Source organism: Antechinus flavipes, chromosome 2, assembly GCF_016432865.1.
Source record: "Antechinus flavipes isolate AdamAnt ecotype Samford, QLD, Australia chromosome 2, AdamAnt_v2, whole genome shotgun sequence".
In the NCBI taxonomy this organism is placed as follows: domain Eukaryota; kingdom Metazoa; phylum Chordata; class Mammalia; order Dasyuromorphia; family Dasyuridae; genus Antechinus; species Antechinus flavipes.
The window spans coordinates 48,659,416-48,684,468 of record NC_067399.1 but is presented as its reverse complement, the minus strand read 5'-3'; the positions used below and the strand labels follow the sequence as shown (position 1 = coordinate 48,684,468).

Genomic DNA, 25,053 nt, shown 5'->3' with positions numbered 1-25,053 from the left:
ATCTTTGCCAAGAAATCCCTAAATGGGGTCCTAAGGGTTGTAAATGGGTTGAACAAGATTGTGATAGAGCCATCTGGGTCCAGAGGGAGGACTACAGGGACTGAATGTGGATCACATCATAGTGTCTTCATCTTTTATGTTGTTTGCTTGTTTGTTTTTCTTTTTCTTTTTTACTAAAGCTTTTAATACATGGATAATTTTCAACATTCACTTTTAAAAAAATAATAATTATAACTTTTTATTGACAGAACCCATGCCTGGGTAATTTTTTACAACATTATCCCTTGCACTCACTTCTGTTCCGACTTTGCCCCTCCCTCCCTCCACCCCCTCCCCCAGATGGCAGGCAATCCCATACATCAACATTCACTCTTACAAAACCTTTGTTCCAATTTTTTTTCCCTCCTCCCCTCCCCTTCCCCTAGATGGCAAGTAATCCAATATATGTTAAACATGTGCAATTCTTCTATACATATTTCCACAATTATCTTGCTGCACAAGAAAAATTAAATCAAAAAGAAAAATGATGAGAAAGAAAACAAAAGTCAAGGAAGCAACAACAAAAAGAGTGAAAATACTATGTTGTGACCCACCCTCAGTTCCCACAGTCCTCTCTCTGGGTGCAGATGGTTCTCTGTATTGGAACCATTGGAACTGGCCTGAATCATCTCAATGTTGAAGAGAGCCACGTCCATCAGAATTGATCATCTTATAATCTCATTGTTGCCATATATAATGATCTTCTGGTCCTGCTCATTTCACTCAGCATCAGTTCATATCTTTCTGAAATCATCTTGATGATAGTTTCTTAGAGAACAATAATATTCCATTATCTTCATATACCATAACTTATTCTGTCATTCCCCACCTTATGGGCATCCACTCAGTTTCCAGTTTCTTGCCACTACAAAAAGGGCTGCCACAAACATTTTTGCATTTTTCTTATTTTTCCCCCTTTGATCTGATTTTTCTTGTGCAGCCTGATAAATGTGCAAATATTTAGAAGAAATTCATATGTTTAACTTATTTGGATTACTTGATGTCTAGAGAAGCAGGAGGTGGGAAGGGAAGTAGAAAAATTTGCAGCACATGTTTTGCAAGGGTGAATGTTCAAAACTATTTTTTGTATGTATTTTGAAAAATAAAAAGAAGAATGAGATTTTGTTAGTTGTCTAAGTGGGTTTCCATCTTTTACCTTGTACAAGGTTCTTTTCACGGTTCTTCATTTAACAATGTGATAAATAGGTGGAAGCTCATTGCTGGTAGTGCTGGTGGTCATGGAATCATAAATTTTAAGTTATCAGAGGACTTGGCCATGCTCTCACCACTAATAAATAGCAGAACTGGAATTTGAGTCTAAATCCACTGTATTTCCCATTAAGCCGCACCATGCTGCTACTGGTAATAGTTACAATGATGTCTCATTTTTGTATGTAGAAGTTCAAATTGCTTTTGTATTTGATCATGGAAATAAGCCAGGTAATAACACCCTCACTTACAGATTAAAAACAAAACACAGACTTAGGAAGTTTGAGAGCTGCTCACGGGTAGAATCTGGACTGTTCTTAATCCAGCCTGTCACAGATGAATTTATAAGGAGTTCGATCAAGTTTGATGGGCCAGTGATTCATAATAGAGCAGGCCCTTATTAATTCTTTATTTTTTCCTTTTGCATTACAACATTTATAAACTCTCACCTTTGTGAAACTCTCATGGGTTGGGAGCAGGGGGCAGGGTTACACCGAGGAGAATGGCAGAACCCCAGGCAATGAGGGTCTGTAGGCCATTGTAGCAGGAGGAAAAGGGGAATATAAATATATATATATATATATATATATATATATTTTTTTTTTTTTATTAAAGAGAGACAGTTGCTAGGGAGTTCACATTCTAGTTTTTTTGAATCGCAGGAAAATAAGGTAGGTACCAGTCTGGCCCTATCATTTTCTCTGGCAAACATGTCCATATGATGCCCCGATAGGTTAAAACACAAACTCCTTACCCGAGACATTTAAGACAGGCTCCCACTTTATTGTGCTTTACAGAGATTTGTTCAGTCCATTCCCTCTGGTTTTTCAGATTTTCTTCTAGATTTAGGTGCCACCTTTTCCAAGAAGTCTGTCCAGATTCCTTCCTCTTTTCTCCCCCACAAACCCAAGTTCCTGCTTCTTTATGGTATTTTCTCTTCTTTGCCCCAGTCACTGCCTACTTAGCTGAAGAGCTGTAATACTTTCTATTTCCCGCTAGAATATAAGATCTTCGAGGGAAGAAGCTATCATTTTTTCTTGGTAATGTTTTGCACACAATAGTTACACATGATAGATGCCAAGTCAATAAATATTTATTAATTATACTATTGATACTGAATGAATTGTTTCTTAGTATTAGCCGACATTGATAAGCACCTAAGGGGTATAGTCAAAAAGGCATTGGACTCCAAGTCACAAAGATCTGGTTCAAATCCTGCCTCAAACACTCAAATTTGTTGAGTGATCCTCAATTGGACCTCAATTTCTTCCTTCCCTTCCCCCCTCCTCAGTTGCTTCATCTGTTCAAATGAGAAAGTTGAATGCTATGGAACTCTGTTGTTTGGAATGAGTTACATATTTTGTTTTGAAATTTTATTATAAAAGATGCTTTTCAGATATTTACATTAACATATTCCTTGAATATTTTGAATGACCACCCAATTCTGCTACACTTAAGCCCTCTGATATATTGCCTTTCAAACTTTCTGGATTTTGTTTTGTTAAAAATAAAGACATTTTCAAATCCAAAAAAAAAAAAAAAAGAAAGAGAGAGAAAAAATGATTTCTCAAGGTCCTCTCCAAATTTAAAATCTAAAATCCACTGATCTGCATGTTTTATTTTATCTGTTTGTGCTTATGTTTGTGTATGTGTAGTTTTTTTTTTTTTTTTTTAAATTAACACCAGCCTGGCTTTTTGTTGAATAATTATGGTCTCTATTTAGTGGAAGAGGGATAGAGGTTAGATGAAGCTGGAACTCTGCCCATTAACATGAGAGCAGCCAGGCGTGTGCTCAGAAACCAACATGAGTTGGAACAGGGGCCGAGATGGTGAATGTTCCTGCCAAGGGTCAGTGATTTCATCTGTGTGGATCTTGTTCTTGCTTAGTGGATTGTGACCACGTCATGCCCTGACAGGTGGTGCTCGGGTTATAAAATTCACCTGGCAGAAAAGCATAGCTTGGTACCTAGTTGGGGGAAACTGTAAGCTTTAGACTTCTGGGTTTATCTCCACAATGCCCAGGAGACATATAAATCATATTGGGAGAGAAAAATGTGAACAAAAGGGAAAAACTATGAGTTAAAAAAATAACCAGATTTTATATATGAATAATCAGTCAAAAAGTTCTTATCCCAGAAGTTGGAGTCTTTGGGTATATCACAGAGTAGATTACTAAGATTTCTGCATTATTTTATTTGGAAAAATTGTATGATACAGTAAAAAGGCATTTCCAATAAACTTTGGATGGAAAATGTCATCCTCATCCAGTATGAGAACTATGGAAATTGAATGTGATCAATGCATATTATTTTCACCCTTTTTTTTTTGTTTTGTTTTGTTATGCTTTGGATCACTGAATTGCTGAGAAAAATCAAGTCTATCATAGTTGATCATCACCGTTGCTGTGTACAACGTTTTCCTGGTTCTGTTTGTTTTACTCATTATTGGTTCATGTAAATCTTTCAGGCTAAAATCAGCCTGTTTATAAATTTTTATAGAATAATAGTATCTCATTACTTTCTACAACTTGTTCAGCCATTCCCCAATTGATGAATATCTATTTTTAATAATAAATAAAAATAAAAGAATATTTAATTTTTTTGCTACCACAAAAAGGACTGCTACAAACATTTTTGCATTTGTAGGTCCTTTTCTCTTCTTTGTAATTTCTTTGGGATACAGACATAGTAATGACATTGCTAAATCAAAGGACATATATAGTTTGAGCACAGTTCCAAATTGCTCTCTTAGAAAGGTTGGATCAGTTCACAGCTCCACCTACAATACATTAATGTCCCATTTTTCCCACATCTCCAACATTTGTCATTATCTTTTCCTGTCATCTTAAGCAATCTGATAGGTATGAGGAGGTAACTTATCTTAATTTGCATTCTTCTAATCAATAGTGATTTAAAGCATTTTTTCATAATGACTATAAGATGGCTCTATTTTCTTCATCTGAAAATTGTCTGCTCATATCCTTTGACCATTTAGCAAATGGGGACTGACTTGTATTACATATTTGAATTGGTTCTTGACATATTTTAGAAATGAAGCTTTTATCAGAAATACTGGCAGTAAATTTTTTCCTCCAGGGTTCTGTTTCCCTTTTAATCTTGGCTGCATTGGTTTGTACAAAAACTTAATTTAATGTAATCAAAATTATCTATTTTGTATTTCATAATGTTCTATTTCCTATTCGGTCATAACTTCCTCTCTTCTTCAAAGATCCCTTTCTCTCCTAATTTGCTTATAGTCTCATCCTTTACACCCAAATCATGTAGCCATTTTTTACCTTATTTTGGGGGGTAAAATGTATATTTAGGCTGAGTTTCTGACATAATATTTTCCAGTGTTCCCAGCAATTTTTGTCAGATAGTGAGTTCTTACCTCAGAAGTTGTATTCTTTGGGTTTATCACAGAGTAGATTATTAGGATTTCTACTTTATTTTAATTCGAAAAGTTGTGTGATATAGTGGGGAAAGGAGTGAAAATAGAGTTCTGGAGACTGGATTTGAATTACATCTCAAATACTACATATATATATATATATCTTAAATACATATACTATATTTGGGGCATGTCTAAGTTAGTAACTGCTATCTGAACCTTAATTTCTACATCTGTAAAAATGGAGGCATAATAACACTGACCTGCCAAGGTCACTGTGAACCTCAAGTAAGGCAACATGTAAAACATCTTGCAAAGCTTAGAATATTATATAAATGCTAGCTATTACTGTGTTTGGTTTTTGTCAAATGAGCCGTTTTCATGGTGGGGTCTGGTTTTGGCATGGAGCTGATGTAGGTGGTGGCCACAAATAAATCACTTTGTATGAGACTGTTTTATAAAACTTGTTAAATTACACTGAAAATAAACTCCCCATTCTCATGGTCACATGGCTGCCTTCTGTCAAGGGGGAGGTTTTGATGGGGTTCAGGTGGGTTGTTCCTGAGAGGTTTTTAAAAGCAGCTTTGTTATGTGCATAAGAAGAATTCCACTTGTGTAATGTGAGATTCCAAGAGGCTTATCTCAGACTGAAAAAATGTTTGGGGTCAAAAAGCTGGATGATTGAGAAAACTTTGATTCATTTTTGTTTATAAAACATTGTGACCTAAAATGAATATCCTTAGGTCTTGAGATTGGACCTGAAAAACAAAACTTTTGCATTTGTGTGACTGACATTATCAATTTTCTTTATCACCTTCCTCCTTTGCTGGATCCTGAAGTAGTTTTAATTTTTTATTCAATTTACTTTAATTGCCCCATTTCCCACCTTACACCCTGTAAAAGAACTCTCAAAATTGTTTTTCAGGTTTGCTACTTGGGCAAGTTTTTTCTGGGGACTCCTTGGGCCCATGAAATTGGGTCAGAATTATCAGAGGCCTTTTCAAGAACTGACATTTTCCAGGCCTACCAAATTCTTCATGACTGTATGCTGTAACAGTCTGTGCTTAACACTGATGTTCCCTCTGTTTAGAAATCATGGGACTATCTACCAAAAGACAACTGGATAATTAGTTATTGGTACTTAGAACAGTTGAACCTGGAAGGAAATGTAACTGGATTCCTGTCACAAGGTCCAAAGAAGTTGGATTCAGGCTCTATTATAATATAAGTGATTTCAAGCAAATCACTTAATTTCTTCCAGCCTCAGTTTCTTCATCTGTAAAATAGCAAGGCTTGACCCTCATGAGATATTATTTGTAAAATGTTTAAACCCACTCCCCCACCCCCATTGCACATAGAGTACACAAAGACCCTTCCTTCCCTCTAAAACCCAGCTCCCGGCCTCTGAGCTCTCCTTCTCTGGCCAGTAACTCATTCCCATTTATCTGAATATAAATAATATTAGAGACAGATGTTTTTGCCTATCAGTTGTACAATTTTAAAGTGACCCAGATAAGCTTCAAAAGTTGGTCGGTGCCTTGAGTTTGTCTTTGAGATCATAAAGTCTGTTCCTTTTGTGAGTGAGACTACTAGTTTGTGTTAAAATGCCAAGAAATTCAACAGATTCTTCTTTTAAATTTGCTATGGGAAAGCTATCTTAAACCAGGCAAAACAAAAAATAATGAATAATAAATGAGAACTATGTTAAGTCACTTCTTCGAAGAGACCCCATTATTCCTCCTTTCTACCTTTTCTCCCTCCTCCATCGGTCATGGAAATAACCCAACTGGTTAGCAGGCTTAGCCAGGCTAGGTCCAGCTGTCTTTTCTCTTTCTTCTCCTCTGTCAAATAAGACTGGTTTAGAGGCTAGGAGCCTGTAAATCATACAGAGATTTAGGCTGCGCACTCACTCACGTTCATTTGTGAGGAGAAACTGATGGTTAAATTCTGAAAGTTGGAATGTTTCAAAGTCCCTCCCCTTGGTCCTCTTGACCAAAAACCTTCACTAAATCGGATGTCACTGTTTTAGGTCAACATGATTTCTGTGCCTTTGATTCTGAAATAACTTGAGAAAATAGGGAATTGTCTAGACTTCACCCTTGGCAAGGGAAGTGATTTGTACATCCCAACTTTTCATATAATCCTTTACTAAAGGATATCTCTATTTAAAAAAACAAATCAAGAATCTGATTTATATACAGCCAAATAGTGATAGTTGCCACAGATATAGTATTAAAAATTGGATTTTTTTCACTGAAAATTGGTAACCCCATTTTTTAAAATTTCTTTTTTTTAATTGAAGCTTTTTATTTTCAACATCGTCCCTTGCAAAATCTCATGTTCCAATATTTCTCTCCCTTCCCCCTACCTCTGTCACAAGATGGCAAATAGTCCAATAAATGGGTAACCCCGTTTTACAGGTGAAGAAAGTACGGCTCAGGGAAGGGTGAAATGATTTGTCCAGCTATGATTCACACAGCCAGTCTTCAAACCCTACTTCTTAGCTTCCAGCTCATCATTTTCTCTCCTTTACCAAGAGGGCCTACAGAGAGCTGCATTGCTATTGGAAGTTTTAGAGAAGAATCAACCACTTGCTTGCCTTCCTGGTTAGCAACTTTGAAGCTGTTACCCTTCCCTGATCAGGGTTAATCAAAGTTTCCCCACAGCTTAGGAGTCTGTTCTCTTCCCACCTATTTCATACTTATCTCCCCAGCCATCAGCAGAAAAGGTTCAGGTTTCAAAGAAGGGCGGTTCCCACACTGTATCTGGAAATTCCGGTTGAGGTTGTTCTCTCCATGGGGCAGGGGGGCAGGGTAAGAAACTACCCTCTCCATTTTTCTACAGGGTGGGACCTTGTCTAAGACTGAAAAGTGTATTGGAGAAGAGTTAGGTGCTTTGTTGTCATTCTTTCCAAAGCCTTTGCCATTTCTGGGACTGTTGGGTCCTGAACCACCTACCATTCATAAGCCTTCCCTCTAACTTTCATTTCCCCCCATTTCTGGTTGGGGCAGAAATCAAGTGGAGCCGGCTTGGCTGGTTTGAGAAAGCTACAGGGACAGTCCCACAGCCTTTTCTAAAACACTGACTCTCACTTGTGAATGCTGCTTTTGCCCACAGTCAGAGGTATTTCCTCAAATGCCTTTTGACTAGCTATTTCAAATTCTAAAACTACAGGACACTTTCTAAGGGCCTGTTCCTTCACTTCCATTCTTGGTAGCCCTTCTTCCAAACAGCAGCCATAGACAAATATGGGAGACAAGGCATGGGTTCTGACTTAATGAAATGAAAGTAAACTGGGGTCTAAGGAGAGAGAGATTGCAGGCAAATTATTGGTGATCATTTTAGAGATGATACAGTAAATCTTGGAGAAATTTAGGCCAGAGGTTCTTAACTTGAGGTTAAGAAGTTTAAAAAAATACTTTTGTAGGCATTTCAATATAATTGGTTTCTTTTATGTGAATTTTATGGATTTTTCTAAAAAACATGATTCTGAGACGGAGATCAACAAGCATCACCAGCCTATTGGATAGGGGGCCAGGACACAAAAAAGGTCAAGACCCCCCAATCTAGCCTAAGTCCGTCCCTCTTTTCAGAGCAGGAAACAAGTCGGGGAGGTAGGTTTAGTGTAGAATGCAAATCCCAGTTTCTTTCTGCTATAATGTTTTCTTGGTATCATATGGTCTTTGCCTCCAGAGGCTGGTCCTAAAACAATGTTGAGTATGATTATGAAATAAAGGGATTGGGTCAGTCCTTTCGTCGGGATTGGGTCAATCCTTTTGTGGGGATTGCATCAATCCTTTCGTCCAGATTGGAAAAAACTATGACTAAGTAGCAGTATGTGGTGAGGAAAATAATGAACTTGAATCCAAGTCTTCTGACTTTCAATGTGGCAAAGTTGTTAACTTTTCAGGGCTTTCACAAGCTCATTAATAAAATGAAGGAACTGGATAAATGAGAGGTTTATTTTTGCTCTGGCTGGAGAGAACGTGGTTCTCTGGCTTCTCTGGCTTCCAAACTATTGCCTAGGGGAACACCAAGTGGGGAAAAAAGGAACTGCAGCCACAACTTCTCATAGGGATTTTATTTAAAAAAAAAAAAAAAAAGTTATGCACATGTTTAACCCATGTTAGATTACTTGCTGTCTAGGGAGGGGGGAAGACAGAAAGAAAAATTTAGAGTTCAAGGTTTTGTAAGGGTTAATGTTGAAAACCGTCTTTGCATGTATTTTGAAAATAAAAAGCTATTATTTAAAAAGAAAGATTCTCAGCATCTGCCAGGAAGCAGATAGGGAAATGGCCCTCAGAATTAGAATGTTATGTATTGGATCATTGAGGGAGAAGGAGGGGGGGGGGAATTAGGACACAGGGTTTTGTAGGGGTGAATGTTTAAAATTATCATCCATGTATATAATTTGAAAATAAAAGGTTATAATAAAAAGGAATGTTAAAGCTGTTTGATTTAGTATAAATTAAAATGGAGACGTACAAAAACCTAATATTAATTTTGAGGGGAAACTAGATGCATGATAAAATCCCCAAATTTTAGTGTCTTCAAAAATCCCACCAAAACCAAAAATAAACCTTGAAATTAAGAACCCTACTTTTGGACTCCCAGGTTTTGCTTGTTTGTTTGGAGGCAATTGGAGTTAAGTGATAAGGGTCACACAGTTAGGGACTCCCATGTTGATAAGATCAGCCATGTAATTTCTTTCGTGCCTGAAGGAAATTCTATCACTGTAGATTAGAAATAATTTTCCAACCAAAGAGTCTAAAGATGTCATCTTGGGTACTGTGTTTGTGACTTGGGTAGGGTCACAGCTACTATGATTCAGAGACAGGATTTGAACCCAGAACTTCTATGTTAGCTTTCCATCCACCATGTAACATTACATGTCATTGTCCATAGACAGATGGACTCCAGTCAATATCAATTTTTTTAAAGTCAATTAATATGCATTTGTTTTCTTATTTCTCCCATTACTAAATTAGATAATATTTATCAAGCACATGGTAGGTGCTTCTTCCTTCCTTATTTCCCCTATGGGAAGGAAAAATGTTTCTAAACATTAAGAAAAATAAGTCTTCCTAAATTGCTTTAAAGCATTTGCCTCCCTTTATCATTTTTAATCTCAAAACCGTATTCCATTATGTTCATGTATCAAAATTTGTTTAGCATTCCATTGCTGATGTCTCTTAATTTCCATCATAAAGCCACTTCATCTTATTTGCCTCAGTTTCTTCATCTGTAAAATGAGCTGGAGAAGGAAATGGCAAAATACTCCAGTATTTTTGCCAAGAAAACCCTAAATGAGGCTTGAATGAAAATCAACTGAACAAGAAAAATTTAAGTTGTGTAGAGTCCTGTATCTCAAACATCTCAAAGACTATCTATATTTTGATACTTAAAAATACAAGTTCTTGGGGCAGGTAAAGTAGATAGAGCACCAGTCTTGGAGTCTTGAGGATCTGAATTCAAATATACATTTAATACTTATTAGCTGTGTGACTGAGCGAACCACTTAACTCCAACTGCCATCTTCCTTCCACAATTTCTTGTTATCCTTATCATAAATCTTATTTAGCTAAAAGGTATATATCCATAGTTAATACTTAGAGAACCCAAGAACTTATCAAGGAAGATGGCAAAGGCTAAATCTGGGAGATTATGATTTCAAACAAGAATAGGTTCTGGGCTAGGTTCTATCCTTAAGCCTAGCAACAATAACAAAAAGCACAAGCCTCTTTACTTTGTATCCCCTTCTGCCTAGTAATAAATAGTATATTAGTATATTAAGGTTTGGTTCTTGATGGATGGATGAATTGAATCTTATTTCCACTCAAGACTCCTGGAAGGCTACGCTACCATCTATTAGAAATCAATAAATTTTTATTAAAAAACACTTTGCTAAGTAAATAAATAAATTAAGCAAGCCCTGCCCTCTGGGAGCTTATATTCTATATTGCTCTGACAAGTTCTCATCAGATGTGTATGTATTTTTGCAGTTAACTTTGAAAGCTGTTCTGGAAGAAAGCTGAATGCCTATTTTCCTGAGGATTCAAGATTCAAAGTGACTCCTGAAGGTGTTGTAGTTGTCAAGAGGGCTCTACATCTCTACAATTTAGAAACAAGCTTTAATATTTATGCTTGGGATGCTGCAGGTAAAAAACTCTCAACCAAAGTGACATTAAAGAAGCCATTACTACACCATCAACGACACCGTTACCATCAACGCCAGCAAATAGAGGTATGTTGGAGCATTTGTCTTTTGGTTTGAGGGTATTTGATTGACTCTGATTTCTTACCTTTTTACGTCATTCTCTGTGAATTACAAACTATTCTCCATACTGGACAAATAATTTCTTCTTCCATGTTGGTCTGAAACATCTTAGGACTATAGAAGACATCCTAGGGATGTCTCATTCCTTCAAGAAACTTGCATTCTCCAGGGAGAGACAGCCACTCCTAGGAAATACACAAAATTCTTGGAGAGGAAGGAGCTGAAGGAGAACAGGACAAAGATCTCATATATAAAATGGTTTTTGTGCTTTAAAGGGACTCTAGGAAGTATTAGTAAGGTGATAGATGCAAGTGATGGAATGTCCTATGTGAGCAGTAGCAATAAGACTAGTTTGACTGCCAATAGAGTCAAACTCATAAAGAAATAGATTCCCTGTGGGTTATATATTGATTTAGATAACCACAAATAAACTATGTATTTTATTGTATTCTTTATTTCTCAATTACATATAGTTTTTAACATACACCTTTGCAAAATCTTGTATTCCAAATTTTTCCCCTCCTCCTCCTCCCCTAGACAGCAAGCAATCTGATGTAAGTTAAACATGTGCAATTCTTCTAACATATTTTCATATTCATCATGCTGTTCAAGAAAAATCAGACCAAAAGGGAAAAAAACACAAGAAAGAAAAAAAAAAAAAACAAGGAAACAAACAACACAACTAATGCTTTAATTCATATTTAGTTTCCATAGTTCTCACTGAACGTAGATTTCACTCTGTGAAAGTCACCAATTACTTTTTTAAAAATATTTTATTTTTGTTTTCAGTTTCAGATTCTCCCCTGCCCATTGAGCAAGAAATATAATACCTATTACAGTCTGTTTAAATCATGTTTGGGTGAGGGAGAGGAGGATGGTGGCAAGGAAATCAATGAGCTTTTGTGTTGTGGCCGTCAGCTGGGAATTTGATGCATCTCAGTTGCACCTTAGATTGGATGAAGGAGAGTGATATATGTGAGCAAACCTGCAAAGGTATATTGGAGTCAGGTTACAAAGGACTTGATGTGGCAATTGAGGCATTTGTATTTGGATCCTAGAGGGAGTAATAGGGAGCTACAAATTTACTGAGCACAGGAGTAGCACAGTTCTATCTAAGCTTTAGAAACATGATACTTGCTGTGTTGGATGAATTGAAGAGTGGAGAAAAGCTTCAAAGCTCATTTTAGGTGATTATAGATGAGGAGACTGTTGCAATAAGTTAAGGAGATGATGATAAGAACCAGAATTTAAAGATCTCTGATATCCCTTCTAGTTCTAAATTTATGATTGTGTCATTTTCCTTCCATAATTTCTTGTTATCTTTACCATGAATCTTATTTGGATAAAAGGTATATATTAGTAATTAGTACTTAGAGAAAACTAAGGGCTTACCAGGGAAGCTGGCAAAGGTTAAATCTGGGAGATTATGATTTCAAATCAGAATAAGTTCTGGCCTAGATTCTATCCTGGGCTGGCATTTGGTACCAGAAAGTCTTTTTTTTTTTTTTTTAACCCAGGGAATATAGCTTATGTATGACTTGATGTCCAAGTCCCATTTTAGATTACTTCCTTTTTTTCTCCTAGAAAACTTGATAATGGGAACTTACTAACTCTTTGGGGTTTTGGTTCCCTGTTTTGCGAAAGAGATAGAGGAAGGATACCTTGAATACCACATTACCATTGGTGCTTCTGATTCTGCCATCCCATTCTTCCTCTACCACCAATCTTTTCTGTTCCTCACTTGTATCTAAATTGACCTGATTACCAGATTTATCCTGTGGTTGTATTAGATTTTTCCCTACCTGGTTGATCTAATTTCTATGGATTTAAGTGAGCTTGTTGGCTTTCATTAGCCGACTGTTTTTCTTCCTTCATTACACACATTAAGATGCTGATAGGAATGTGGCAGTATTGCTCTACCATCAGAGAACGCCCTTGGAGTTATTTTCAGTCATAATATTGGATTTATGCTCATCTATCTACACTGACTCGCCCATGCTTGAGAGTACAGGGGGGGGAAAAAAAACAGGGTATTGACCTGTACTGGCACAAGATCCCATGTCCAAGCCTTTGCTTAAATGAACTATTCTCAATATGAACTTTGAGTCACAAATCTGCCCTAGGGCAGATCAATATCTATTTTACTTATTTCCCATGATCACTTAGAAATAATAGTAGTTATAGGAAGAGGGTATTATGTGAGTAATTATTTTTTAAAATCTTTTGAGTTTTTGCATAATACTGAATATTGATTAGGAGTTATATAATAAACATATAGTTATATGTTTACCTTCCAATATAATTCCTCTCCTCATGGAACAATCTACTGGGCAATACACTTGAATAAACAGATAAGTAATATAGAGTGAGTTGAGGTGATACAAACACTAAGTAAGGGAGTCAGGAAAGATTTTCTCTAATTGCTGGTCCAGAGACAGGTCTTTTTTCTCCCTTAATATTTTGCTTTTTTCTCCACAGGTCAAAACAAGTCTTACAATTTTGAATTAGAAAATCTTTTTTTCCCCTCCCTCCCAGAGCCAATAAACAATTTCATACAGATTATACACGTCAATTTTGCAAAAGATTTTCATTAGTCGTGTTAGAAAACATAGCTCAAAACCCAACAAACACCACCCCCCCCCCAAAAAAAAAGGAAAGAAAAAAGTATGCTTTGGTCTCATTCAAAGACTGTCAGGTGGATAGAATTTTTCTTTATGAATATTTAGGAATTTTCCTGGATCACTGTATTGCTGAGAATATCTAAGTCATTCACAGTTGGCTGTCATACAATATTGCTGTTACTGTGTAGGAGGTTCTCCTAGTTCAGCTCACTTCACTTTACATCAGTTCATATAAGTCCTTCAAGGTTTATCTTAAATCTGGTGTCATTTTTTTTTTTTAAATAGCACAATAATATTCCCCAGAGACCAAATCTAAAGGAATCTACTAATTTTTTTTCTTTTAATTTTTATTGATGTATTTTGTTTTGTATTTTTATGTGAGAAGATTTATTCTCAACAGTATTTCTTTTGTTAAGAGAAATAAAAAAAACTTAAACAAAAAACCTTGATTCTGGATTCAAATCAAGAAAACACTGGGATATTTTAATAGATCTATGATCTTTTTGGTATTGGCCCTGTCTTCCTTAGTGTATATTCCTCCATTAAAATATAAGCTCTCTGAGGATCAGGGACTGTTATTTATTTGTATTGGACTTTCAGATGTTTTTCTTTACAATGTTACATGTATTGCATAAACTTTTTTACCTAGCTTTTCTAATTTTACTCTTCCATTGCTTACACAATTCTTCCAAGGTTTCTCTGTCATTTTTTATAGTGTTTTCCAATACCTCATAGACTTGCTCAAGCAATTGTTCAGTACCTACTTTATTTCTAGGTTCTTTTCTGTTTTATTTTTATTTATCTGAATGTGAACCTTTTTCTTTGATTTTGTTTCCTTCTCATCAAGAATATAAAAGTCTGATTGTACAGAGATAGTTGTTATCTTTATGAAATTTGTGTGAGAAAGTAGGAATGTGAGTTAATAGTTACTGGTTCTTAGTCATTTCCTTTAAAAAAAAAAAAAGCAATACTGTTTATAATCTTTGTAATCTTTCTTTGAGGTCCTTTGGAATTTTTCCTTTTACCCTTCTGAGATAAAAATTGATTCTTTAAATATCTTTAAAATTGTGCTAACTTAACCACTCAGAAATTTTTAAGGGTGAGAAACTACATTAGAACATACCTTTCCCATAGTTCATTTGTGAAAATAATTTTATTGAGCCCAACTATAAGGCTTTGCTTATCATATTTCAATAGCATTTTATTTATTTTTCCAACTATATATGTTTTCAACATTCATTTTTGTAAGATTTAGAGTTCAAAATTTTTTCCTTCCTTTACCTCTTCCTTTCACAGATTTTTCCCTACCTGGTTGATCTAATTTCTATGGATTTAAGTGAGCTTGTTGGATTTCATTAGCCGACTGTTTTTCTTCCTTCATTTTTTTTAACCTCCTCCTTTCATAAGACAGCAAGCAATCTGATTAAAGTTTTACTTTTGTCTCTTTTGCTGATTAGATTTAGTCACATTTTCTGACCTCTTAAAATCTTGCCTTCTCTACCAAATATCTTAGTTACACATCCAATTTTTCCCCCAGTTTCTTTTCTTTTTTTTCCCCATTTATGGAATTAAGCAATTTCCATAACATAGTATAATAAAAAAGATTGCATATGAAACTACAAATCTATTATGTATAACTTGCTATTCCTTTAAAATATATAATAGTTATATAAATTTCTTTTCTCCCTTTCCCTTTCCCCCTCAACTTAGGGTTTCTATTTGATACAAATGAATGCATATGTAAATTATTTTATAATTATATTTATCGGTTCTTTATTTGGATACAGAGAATGTCTTTCTTCATATGTTTTTTATAGCCAATTTGGGCATTTATAATAGTCAAAGTAATTTATTATTCAAAGTTATTTTAAAAATTGGTTTTTCCAAATACATATAAAGATAGTTTTCAAACTTCATTTTTATAAGACTTTGTTTTCCAAATTTTTCTCCCTCCCTTCCATAACTCCTCACTACCCAAGACAGCAAATAATCTGATATAGATAAAATATGTGCAATTCTTTTAAATGTATTTCCATATTTGTCATGTGCAAAACAACAATAACGACAACGACGATCAGACCATGAGAAAGAAAAACACAATAAACAGAAGTTGCATACTCAAGTCTCCAAAGTTCTTTTTCTGGGTGAGATGGCATTTTCCATCCCAAATCTAGTGGAATTGCCTTAAATCACCTCATTTTTGAGAAGAGCCAAAACACAGTTGATCATCCACATAATGTTGTTATAGGGTACAATTTTCTCTTCATTCTCACTTCACTCAGCATCAGTTCATCTAGGCTTTTCTGAAATTGACTTGCTCTTTGCTTCTTTGTTTAAAGAATAGCTTTTTATTTTCAAAATGTATGCAAAGGTAGTTTTCAATGTTTACCCTTGTGTTCCAAATTTTTCTCTCTTCTTTCTTCCCATTCTCCTTCCCTAGACAACAAGCAATCCAATATATGTTAAACATGTGCAATTCTATACATATTTCCACATTTATCTTGCTGCATAAGAAAAACCAGATCAAAAAGGAAGGAAAAAAAAAAGTAAACAACAATAAAAAAGGTGAAAATACTATGTTGTGATCCACACTCAGTTCCCACAGGCTTCTCTCTGGTAGTAGAAGACTCTTTCCATCACAAGACCATTGGAACTGGTCTGAATCACCTCGCTGTTGAAAAGAGCCACATCCATCAGAGTTGATCATCACATAATCTTGTTGCTGTGTACAATGTTGTCTTAGTTCTACTCACTTCACTTAACATCAGTTAATATAAGTGTCTCCAGGCTTCTCTGAAATCATCCTGCTGATCATTTCTTACAGAACAATAATATTCTATAACATTTATGTATCATTCCCCAACTGATTGGCAGCCACTCAATTTCCACTTCCTTGACCCTACAAAAAGGGCTGCTACAAACATTTTTGTACATGCGAATTCTTTTCCCTCTCATGATTTCTCTGGGACTCTGCTGGATCAAGGGTAGCACAGTGTGATATTTCTTTGGACACAACCTCAAATTGCTTTCCAAAATAGTTGGATCATTTCACAACTCCACCAACAATGCATTAGTGTCCTAGTTTTCCCATATCCTCTTCAACGTCAGATCATTATCTTTTCCTGTCATGTTAGTCATTCTGAGAGATATAAAGTGGTACTTCAGAGTTGTCTTAATTTGTATTTCTCTAATTAATAGTGACTTAGCATTTTTTCATATGATTAGAAATGGCTTTAATTTCTTCATCAGAAAATTATTCATATCTTCAAAGTAATTCTTAAAACAATATTATTGTTACTATATACAACAATGTCTTGATTCTGCTTGTTTCCTGTTTTTCTAAGATCATTGAGTTCATTATTTCCCACCCCATTTTCTGTCCTTCACAAAGAAAGCATTCATTTTACAAAGATGGGAAGCTATTGAGCAATTGTCAAAATGCTTTGATTTTTTTGATCATAGTCTTTTTTTCTGTTCCTTTTAGGACAAATCTCCTTGGTTAAGCAGGATTATTTGATCTGGAAACATTTAACAGCAGGAACAAATCTTATTCATTCATTTGAAGGCTTCTTAGTCATGTTTTTTCACAATAAGAGTCCCATAAAAGAACTAAGGAAGAGTTTATGTTGTTGTAGAGTAGAAGGTGTTGTTTATAGATGTCCTAGAATAATATCAGTCACAGCAAGAGCTGTATGTGAAATTTCATTAGATCAGTTCTAAGATCTTTCTTACTAGAATGGATGTCATTGAAGAAAATGGAAAAGAAAGCCAGAGAACATGATATTCCTTATAATTTTGAATTGTTAACTTTCCTGCTTCCTTCTTGCTTGACAGCTCTTTGAAATATCTGTCATTTTAGGAATCTCTCCCAGAAGAACAAAGAGAAATAATGACTTTTCCTCCTCTCCGCCCTGGTCATAAGAGGCAGAAGAGAGACTGGGTTATTCCTCCTATTAGCTGCCCAGAAAATGAGAAGGGTCCATTCCCTAAAAAGTTGGTGCAGGTATGGAGGGAAGTTTTTATGGGCATGGGTGGAGTTCTTTTACCATGAAGAAATGCAAAGGAAATTGTCGTTGAATGAGAGAATTTCATTCTCTGTGACTTAAAAGACTCTTTCTGGTTGTCTTTAGATCAAATCTAATCGAGATAAAGAAACAAAAGTTTTCTACAGCATCACAGGCCAAGGAGCCGATGAGCCTCCAAAAGGTGTCTTTATTATTGAAAGAGAAACAGGGATCCTGAAAGTGACAATGCCTTTGGACAGAGAAGACATTCCCAAATACGTCGTGAGTTCCTCCAGGATCATTTCAGTAGAATTAACTTCTTGTTTTTGCTTTTCTTTTTTGTGTGTCTGGGAGGCAGTTGGGATTGAATTCAGGGGCTTCAGACTCTAAGGCCAGTGCTGTGTTCACTGAGCCATGTAGCTGCCTCATCATCCTGTTTTTCTAAATATTTTGGGTCAGTAATTTAAAGTTCTATAATTCAACCAATAAACCTTTATTAAATGCCTGCTATGTGCCAGACGATGGGCTTAAGATATAAAAAGAGGCAAAAGGGACCTTACAATCTTATAATTGTGGTATAATCATAAGAGCCCAAAAAATTCAGGAAAATCTGAGTTCCATTCTTATCTCAGTTATTAGCTATTTGACTCAAGCAAGTCACCTAATATCCCTCTATCTCTGTATCTGTGTGTATCTCTGTCTCTTTCTCTTTCTGTCTCTATCTCTCTCCCTTTCTTTCATTCTATCTCTCCTTCCCTCTCTCTTTCTGCTTTTCTCTCTTCCTTCCTTCCCCCTACCCCGCTCTGTTCATAGCAAATTAGGTCTTTGAGTATAGCCCCCATGTGGATTTGTTAGGCTAGCTTGCTTCATAGAAGCTCATCACAAACTTAACCAAAAGGTACTGCATGATTTTTATTTTTTTTTTTTAGCTTCAACAGCTCTTTGATACAATCTATAAAGTTATAAAGAGGTTATGAGTTATATTAGAGATGGGAATATATACACTTATAATTGGTCTTGGGAAGAAATTGTCATTTTATTATAGGAAGTAAATCTAAGGTGCTCAGAACATTTTAGGAATCTAGATTTCTTCTTGTAGAGTAAGAAAAAGTGGGAGGCTGTTTAAATGCCTGATGTTAGCAATAATTTGGTAGAAATCTGCTGAGAAATGTGTTCCTGTCTTGTTTAACTTAGACTTGGGACTCTAGTTCATAATAGCAGTAGCTAAAATATTCTTTAATAGTGTCAAGTATTTAAAACTAATTGCTTGATTGATATGAAGGATTTTTTTTTCTGCCAGTGTGAGAGAAGACTAAAGAGCACCTTCTTGGCAGCTCTGTGTTGTATTGTCCTTTCCCCCTCATTCTCAGACCCCATGTGACTCTCTTACTTGGAATTTACAGCTTTACTCCCATGCTGTGTCTTCAAATGGCCAATCTGTGGAGGATCCGATGGAAATAGTGATTAGAGTAACAGATCAGAATGACAATCGTCCCGAGTTTACCCAGGAAGTCTTCAGAGGGTCTGTGATGGAAGGAGCTCATCCAGGTAATTTTTAAAAAAATAAGACAAATTCCAAATGAATCAACAAAAATCTCAGTGTAATAAAAGAAGCTGTTATATTCTTCCCCCCTTGCAGAGGGGATAAATTATTAATCCATGATTTAAAGATCAAATAGACAAGTTTGATTATAAAAAGAGTTGATGCACAACAATTTTTCTAAATATATTTAGAACAAAAAGTATTTTTTGATATTTTAATATTTTTGATAAATCTCACATCCAAAGTATAAAAGATACTTTAAAAATAAGAACTTATTTTTAATTTTATTTTTTATTGCTTTTTATTTTTCCAAATACATGAAAAATAGTTTTTTAACATCCACCTTTATAAAACCTTTCAAAATTTTTTCCCTGCTCCCCTAGAAAGTAAACAATCCTATGTGGGTTGAACATGTGCAATTCTTGTTTTATTTTTTTTTCTTTGAGGTTGAGTTTAATAATTCAAAGAAAATTTTTACCAAGAAAATTAAGGTCATTCCCTATGAGCTTCTTTTTTATTTCTCCAATTCTTAACTTACAGATCTTTGCTATCACATTCCACTAACTCCTTTATTCCACTCAAGCAAATGCCCTCCTCCTAGATAAGGCCTTACTTATAGACACTTGATGTTATCTCTTCCTTTATCTCTAGCAGATTGTCTTCACTATCATCCTTTTTTTTTTTTTTTTTTAATAACTTTTTATTGCTAGAACCCATACCAGGGTAATTTTTTACAGCCCTGTTCCGATTTTTCCCCTCCTTCCCTCCACTCCCTCCCCCAGATGGCAAGCAGTCCTTTACATGTTGAATAGGTTACAGTATATCCTAGATACAATATATGTGTGCAGAACCCAACAGTTTTCTTGTTGCACAGGGAGAATTGGATTCAGAAGGTATAAATAATCGGGGGAAAAAATAAAAATGCAAGCAGTTTATATTCATTTCCCAGTGTTCTTTCTTTGGGTGTAGCTGCTTCTGTCCATCCTTGATCAATTGAAATGCAATTCTTTTAAATGTATTTCCATATTCATCATGTTGCTCAAAAAAAATCAGACCTCCCCCCAAAAAACAAACAAACAAACGAGAACAAAAAAAAGAAAAGAAAAGAAAATACTATGCTTTGATCCACATTCAGTATCCATAGTTTTCACTCTGGATGTGGATGGCACTTTCCATCACAAGTCTATTGGAATTGTCTTGACTCACCTCATCATACAATCACATAATCCTCTTTTTGCTGTGTGCAATGTTCTCTTGAGAATTTTTCTTTAATAGTAAAGGAACTAGGATACAAATGGAACGCATTGGGAAAAAGAAACTTGAACAAAAGGAAAATAAAACAAATTAAAATACTAAAAAATCAACAACTGTGGGGGGAAAAACCTTAATTTCTGGTAATTGGAGAAAATGCAAATTAAAACAATCTAGGATTTATCAAATTGACAAAGATAAAATGACAAAATTAAATGGATGTCATGCATGGTATGATGAAATGAAATTAGTTTAGTGTCCCAATCATTAGGGAATGGACTAGCAAATTGGAGTATGAATGTTATGGAATATTTTTGTACCATAAGAGCCAGTTAGAAATAATTGAAGGAAATCACAGGTAGAGGAAATGATGGTATAAATAAAGTGAATAAAAAGATTGTGTAGTTAGAAACAATAGCAGTAATTCTATGTTGAAATATAGGCAAGGTCAAGGTACCATGAAAATAAGGACATTAGGTGCTATTGACTTACAATCTATATCTGGATCCTATGGATTCAGTTTTTTGGGTTTTTCCAGGTGTGATATGATTGTCATATAAAAACCCCCCTCATCTCACACCAATCTATAATTTATAAATTGAGTGTCAGAACTTAAGTGTATGTATCAGAAACTTAAAAAAAAATTATCAAAAACACCTGAGCTCACATCTTTTTAATATCTCCCCTTTTTCTTCCCCAGTGGGACAATTACCACTATATCATGTTGCTTTCTTTTGGGATAGGATGATAATAAGAAATACTTCTATGATTATCACTTCTTTTAGCTTTTGTTTTGTTTTTAATATATTCCTGGTTTGAATGTCTGTTTTAGTAGAAATTAAAGTTTATGTTAGAGTAAAAATCAGGCAATGACTTACATACTCCCCTGAAAAACCCAGAAAGATGCATAGTTTTTCACATTGGGTCTTGAACAGATTTTAAGGAATTAAAAGCAGCCCATTAAAACGGACCCTTCAGCTAGAAAAATTCTCAATTTTAGATGCCACAAAAAGGGTTGCCCAATCAATAAGCATTTATTAATCTATCCCTATGAGAAGGTATTTTGCTGATTCCGGTTTTGTTTCTTGGTACACATTAGCTGTGTAACTATGGGCTTAATTTCTCAGTGTCTCCAAGTAACTAATCAATTAATGATCTACAACAGAGCTTCTTACACAGATGAAATTACTGAGCATATTTTATTTTTTTTTAATAGCTTTTTATTTACAAGATAAATGCATGAGTAATTCTACAGCATTGACAATTGCCAAACCTTTTGTTCCACTTTTTCCCCTTGTTCCCCATTCCCTCCTCCCAATGGCAGGTTGACTAATACATGTTAAATATGTTAAAGTATAAATTAAATACAATATAAGTATACATGTCTTAACAGTTATTTTGCTATTCAGAAAGAATAGACTTTGAAATAGTGTACTATTAGTCTGTGAAGGAGATCAAAAATGCAGTTGGACAAAATAAAGCGATTGGGAATACTATGTAATGGTTCCTAGTCATCTCCCACAATTCTTTTGCTGGGTGTAGCTGGTTCAGTTCATTATTGTATTGAGCATATTTTAAAAAATAGTCCCTGCCCTGAAGAATCTTATGTTCATTTCCAAATAATTAATGGCTAGCAAAGTCAAACGCATCCTCACATCTATTTTGGTTCTTGTTGTTCATTCTGGGAGCTGAGGTTCAAATCTTTTATGAAAGGAAAGATAACTAGTCTGTTGTATCTCTTAAAATTCTGAATTTAGGGGACAGCTAAGTGGTGCAGTAGTAAATAGAGCACCAGCCTTGAAGTCAGGAGGACCTGAGTTCAAATCTGGCCTCAGACATTTAACACTTCCTAGCTTTGTGAACCTGGAGAAGTCACTTAAACCCAAATGCAAAAATAATAATAATAATTCTGAGCTTAGTAACAAAACATTCAGATAAAATTTAAAACAATACTATCAGCCCTGAATCAATTTTTTTTGCAATTTAAAAAATTTATACAAATTTGATTTTTACAATGGTCTGCTATTTTCATTTGTAGGAATTAGAAAATAGTACACCTAATCATATTCTCAGACCTTTTTGATTTTACCTCTACTTAAGGTTACCATTGATGACAGTGAATGTTAGCTGGATATCTTATTGTTTCCTGAATAGTACCTGAGTCTTAAACTCTTCCTTTTAAATTTCTAGGTACCTCTGTGATGCAGGTGTCAGCCACTGATAAGGATGATGATGAGAATACCTACAATGCTCTGATTGCTTATTCCATTCTCAGCCAGGAACCCAAGGCACCCCATGATAGTATGTTTACCATTAACCGGAGAACTGGAGTCATCAGTGTGGTCACAACTGGTCTGGACAGAGAGGTCAGTGTGGGTTGTCACAGCCACTGTGTTTCTGAGAGCTGGCCCTCAGTGTAAAGTGGTGGACCAATAAAGTTCTCAGGTGTGAATAATTGATGTTTAGAGAGAAGTGTTAACTAATTTCAGAGCAGGCTGTGATTGGGAAAAACTCTTGGCTTTCAGGAGCAGAGGACTTCTCACCATATTCATCAGTGTGACTGGGTTTCTGTCATTCTTTTGGGTTGGGAACAGGTTTAATCATTCTTTGTCAACCTTTAGTAATCGCAAAAATCCTAGATGGCCCCAATTTCCCGGCTCTGTTCCTTAGGTCTGCCTTTCCACTATTTTTGATTGTTATCACTTGTTAAAATCCAATGAGATGAATCTCAATATTCAGAACATAATTAAAGAGTTTGGTTGTTAAGGGTCAGATGTCAATTAAACCAGATCCCCATGGAGTCTAAGGAGGTATCCAATAACATGTTTGGGTTTTTTTAAGCTTTTTATTTACAAGACATATGCATGGGTAATTTTTCAGCATTGACCCTTGCAAAACCTTCTGTTCCAACTTTTTCCCTCCTTCCCCGCACCCCCCCCCCCCAAGCTGGCAGGTAGTCCAATACATGTTAAATATGTTTAAATACATGTTAAATCCAATATATATATATATTTATGCACTTATCTTGCTGCACAATAACGTGTTTATTAAGAAGAATGGTATGGCTCTTTGCTGGCTCTTAAGCTCAATGAATGTCTTCCCTGACATATCAAATGGTTTCAAAAAAAATATTTGGCCTGCTATATGGAATGCTGGTAGTGGATCCTAATTAATTCCTGCGTGTTTGTTTTATAGAGCATCCCAGAATATACACTGATTGTCCAAGCTGCTGACTTAGATGGGGAAGGTTTAAGCACCACGGCCACAGCGGTGATTACAGTCACGGATTCAAATGACAATCCCCCTATCTTCAACCCAGCCACGGTAAACCTGGAGTCCCTCATGGTTGTAGCTTGTGATATTCCCAGTACTTTCTATGGAAATGTCAACACAAAATCACTGACAGAAACTGGAGAAGTCTGTGCAGTGTATACACATACCTGTACGTGTACACGTACATATTGGTGATATGAGCCTTATCTTCCAATATTGTCGGGTTGCAGGTAGTTTGATTTTGTCCCATTAGGTCCCATGCAAGTTGCAGAGGACATTTTATGCTAGAATAAGGAAGAATTTCCTAATTATTAGATCTATCTCCAAATGGAAGCCTTAGGGGAATTCCCAGGCTTTAAGGGCAGCCACTTGTTGGAATCCAGATTTAAAATTGGAAATGGCTTAGAATAGTTTTCACTTGGCAGATAAGCACCTGAGGCGCAGAGAAGTCCATTTGAGCTGTCTAAGATCCTGTAAGTCACAAGCGATCTAGTGGGGCTATGAACCTTGTTCCACAATTCACGTTTCAAGGCTTAGTAAGAGCCTGGTTCCTCCCAATTTGATTCTGTGGCTACATGGGAGGGTCAGAAGTAACCTCAAGGTAGTGAGTTAGTTTAATCCAAGCAATAATATTTATGGATAGTTTATTTCTTATAAAAATCTGTTTTGAGCGGACATCTCTGAAGACTGGGCTCGTATTTTTGAGCCTTTCCCCCCTGGCGGTGTTCAAGCTCAGTATGTCCTAAATGACCGGGTTCTCTGCTTTGCAGTATGTGGGTACCGTGCCTGAGAACGAAGTGGACGCAGTCATTACAAGGTTGAAAGTGACCGATGCGGACGTTCCTCATACCGCAGCATGGAGGGCAGTCTATACTGTCCAAAATGATGAAAAGGGTCTCTTTGTTGTTACCACCGACCCTGAAACCAATGAAGGAATTTTGAAAACGGCCAAGGTTTGTGTGTGATATTGGGGCAATGGGCAAAGAAAACAGAATGTGGCTGGGGCGGTCTGATAATCTGGGTTGTTTTCTAATCTGATTTTCTCAGCCTCAGACTCGGAGGGGGTTTCTGTTGTCATTTTTGTTATTTAATTCCAGGTAAATTCTATTTTCCAATAAAAAACCATCTTCATGTTTCTCTACTCTTATTTTTCAGGGCTTGGATTTTGAGACCAAACAACAATACATTCTTCATGTAACAGTAGTGAATGAGGATCCATTTGTTGTCACCCTCCCTACATCCACGGCCACAGTCACTGTGGATGTCTTGGATGTGAACGAAGCACCAGTCTTCATGCCACCGGTTATGAGATTGGAGATTCCAGAGGATTTTGAAGTAGGCAAGAAAATTACAGCCTACACTGCACAGGATCCCGATAAGTTCCTGTCACAGATAATAACGTAAGAGTGAAAAATGATACAAAACTCACTCACACACACACACACA

At 35.8% G+C, this 25,053-nt stretch overlaps 1 protein-coding gene across 1 annotated transcript in view; it reads left to right on the top strand.

The window, feature by feature from the left end:
* Positions 1–25,053, top strand: part of CDH1 (cadherin 1) — a 65,509-nt gene that overhangs the window by 29,368 nt on the left and 11,088 nt on the right. The window contains exons 3-10 of the mRNA XM_051974728.1: positions 10,641–10,882; positions 17,396–17,539; positions 17,667–17,822; positions 18,944–19,088; positions 22,525–22,700; positions 23,530–23,658; positions 24,378–24,560; positions 24,763–25,007. Coding sequence (XP_051830688.1) covers positions 10,641–10,882; positions 17,396–17,539; positions 17,667–17,822; positions 18,944–19,088; positions 22,525–22,700; positions 23,530–23,658; positions 24,378–24,560; positions 24,763–25,007 — 1,420 coding nt within the window. The remainder of the gene's footprint in view (positions 1–10,640; positions 10,883–17,395; positions 17,540–17,666; positions 17,823–18,943; positions 19,089–22,524; positions 22,701–23,529; positions 23,659–24,377; positions 24,561–24,762; positions 25,008–25,053) is intronic.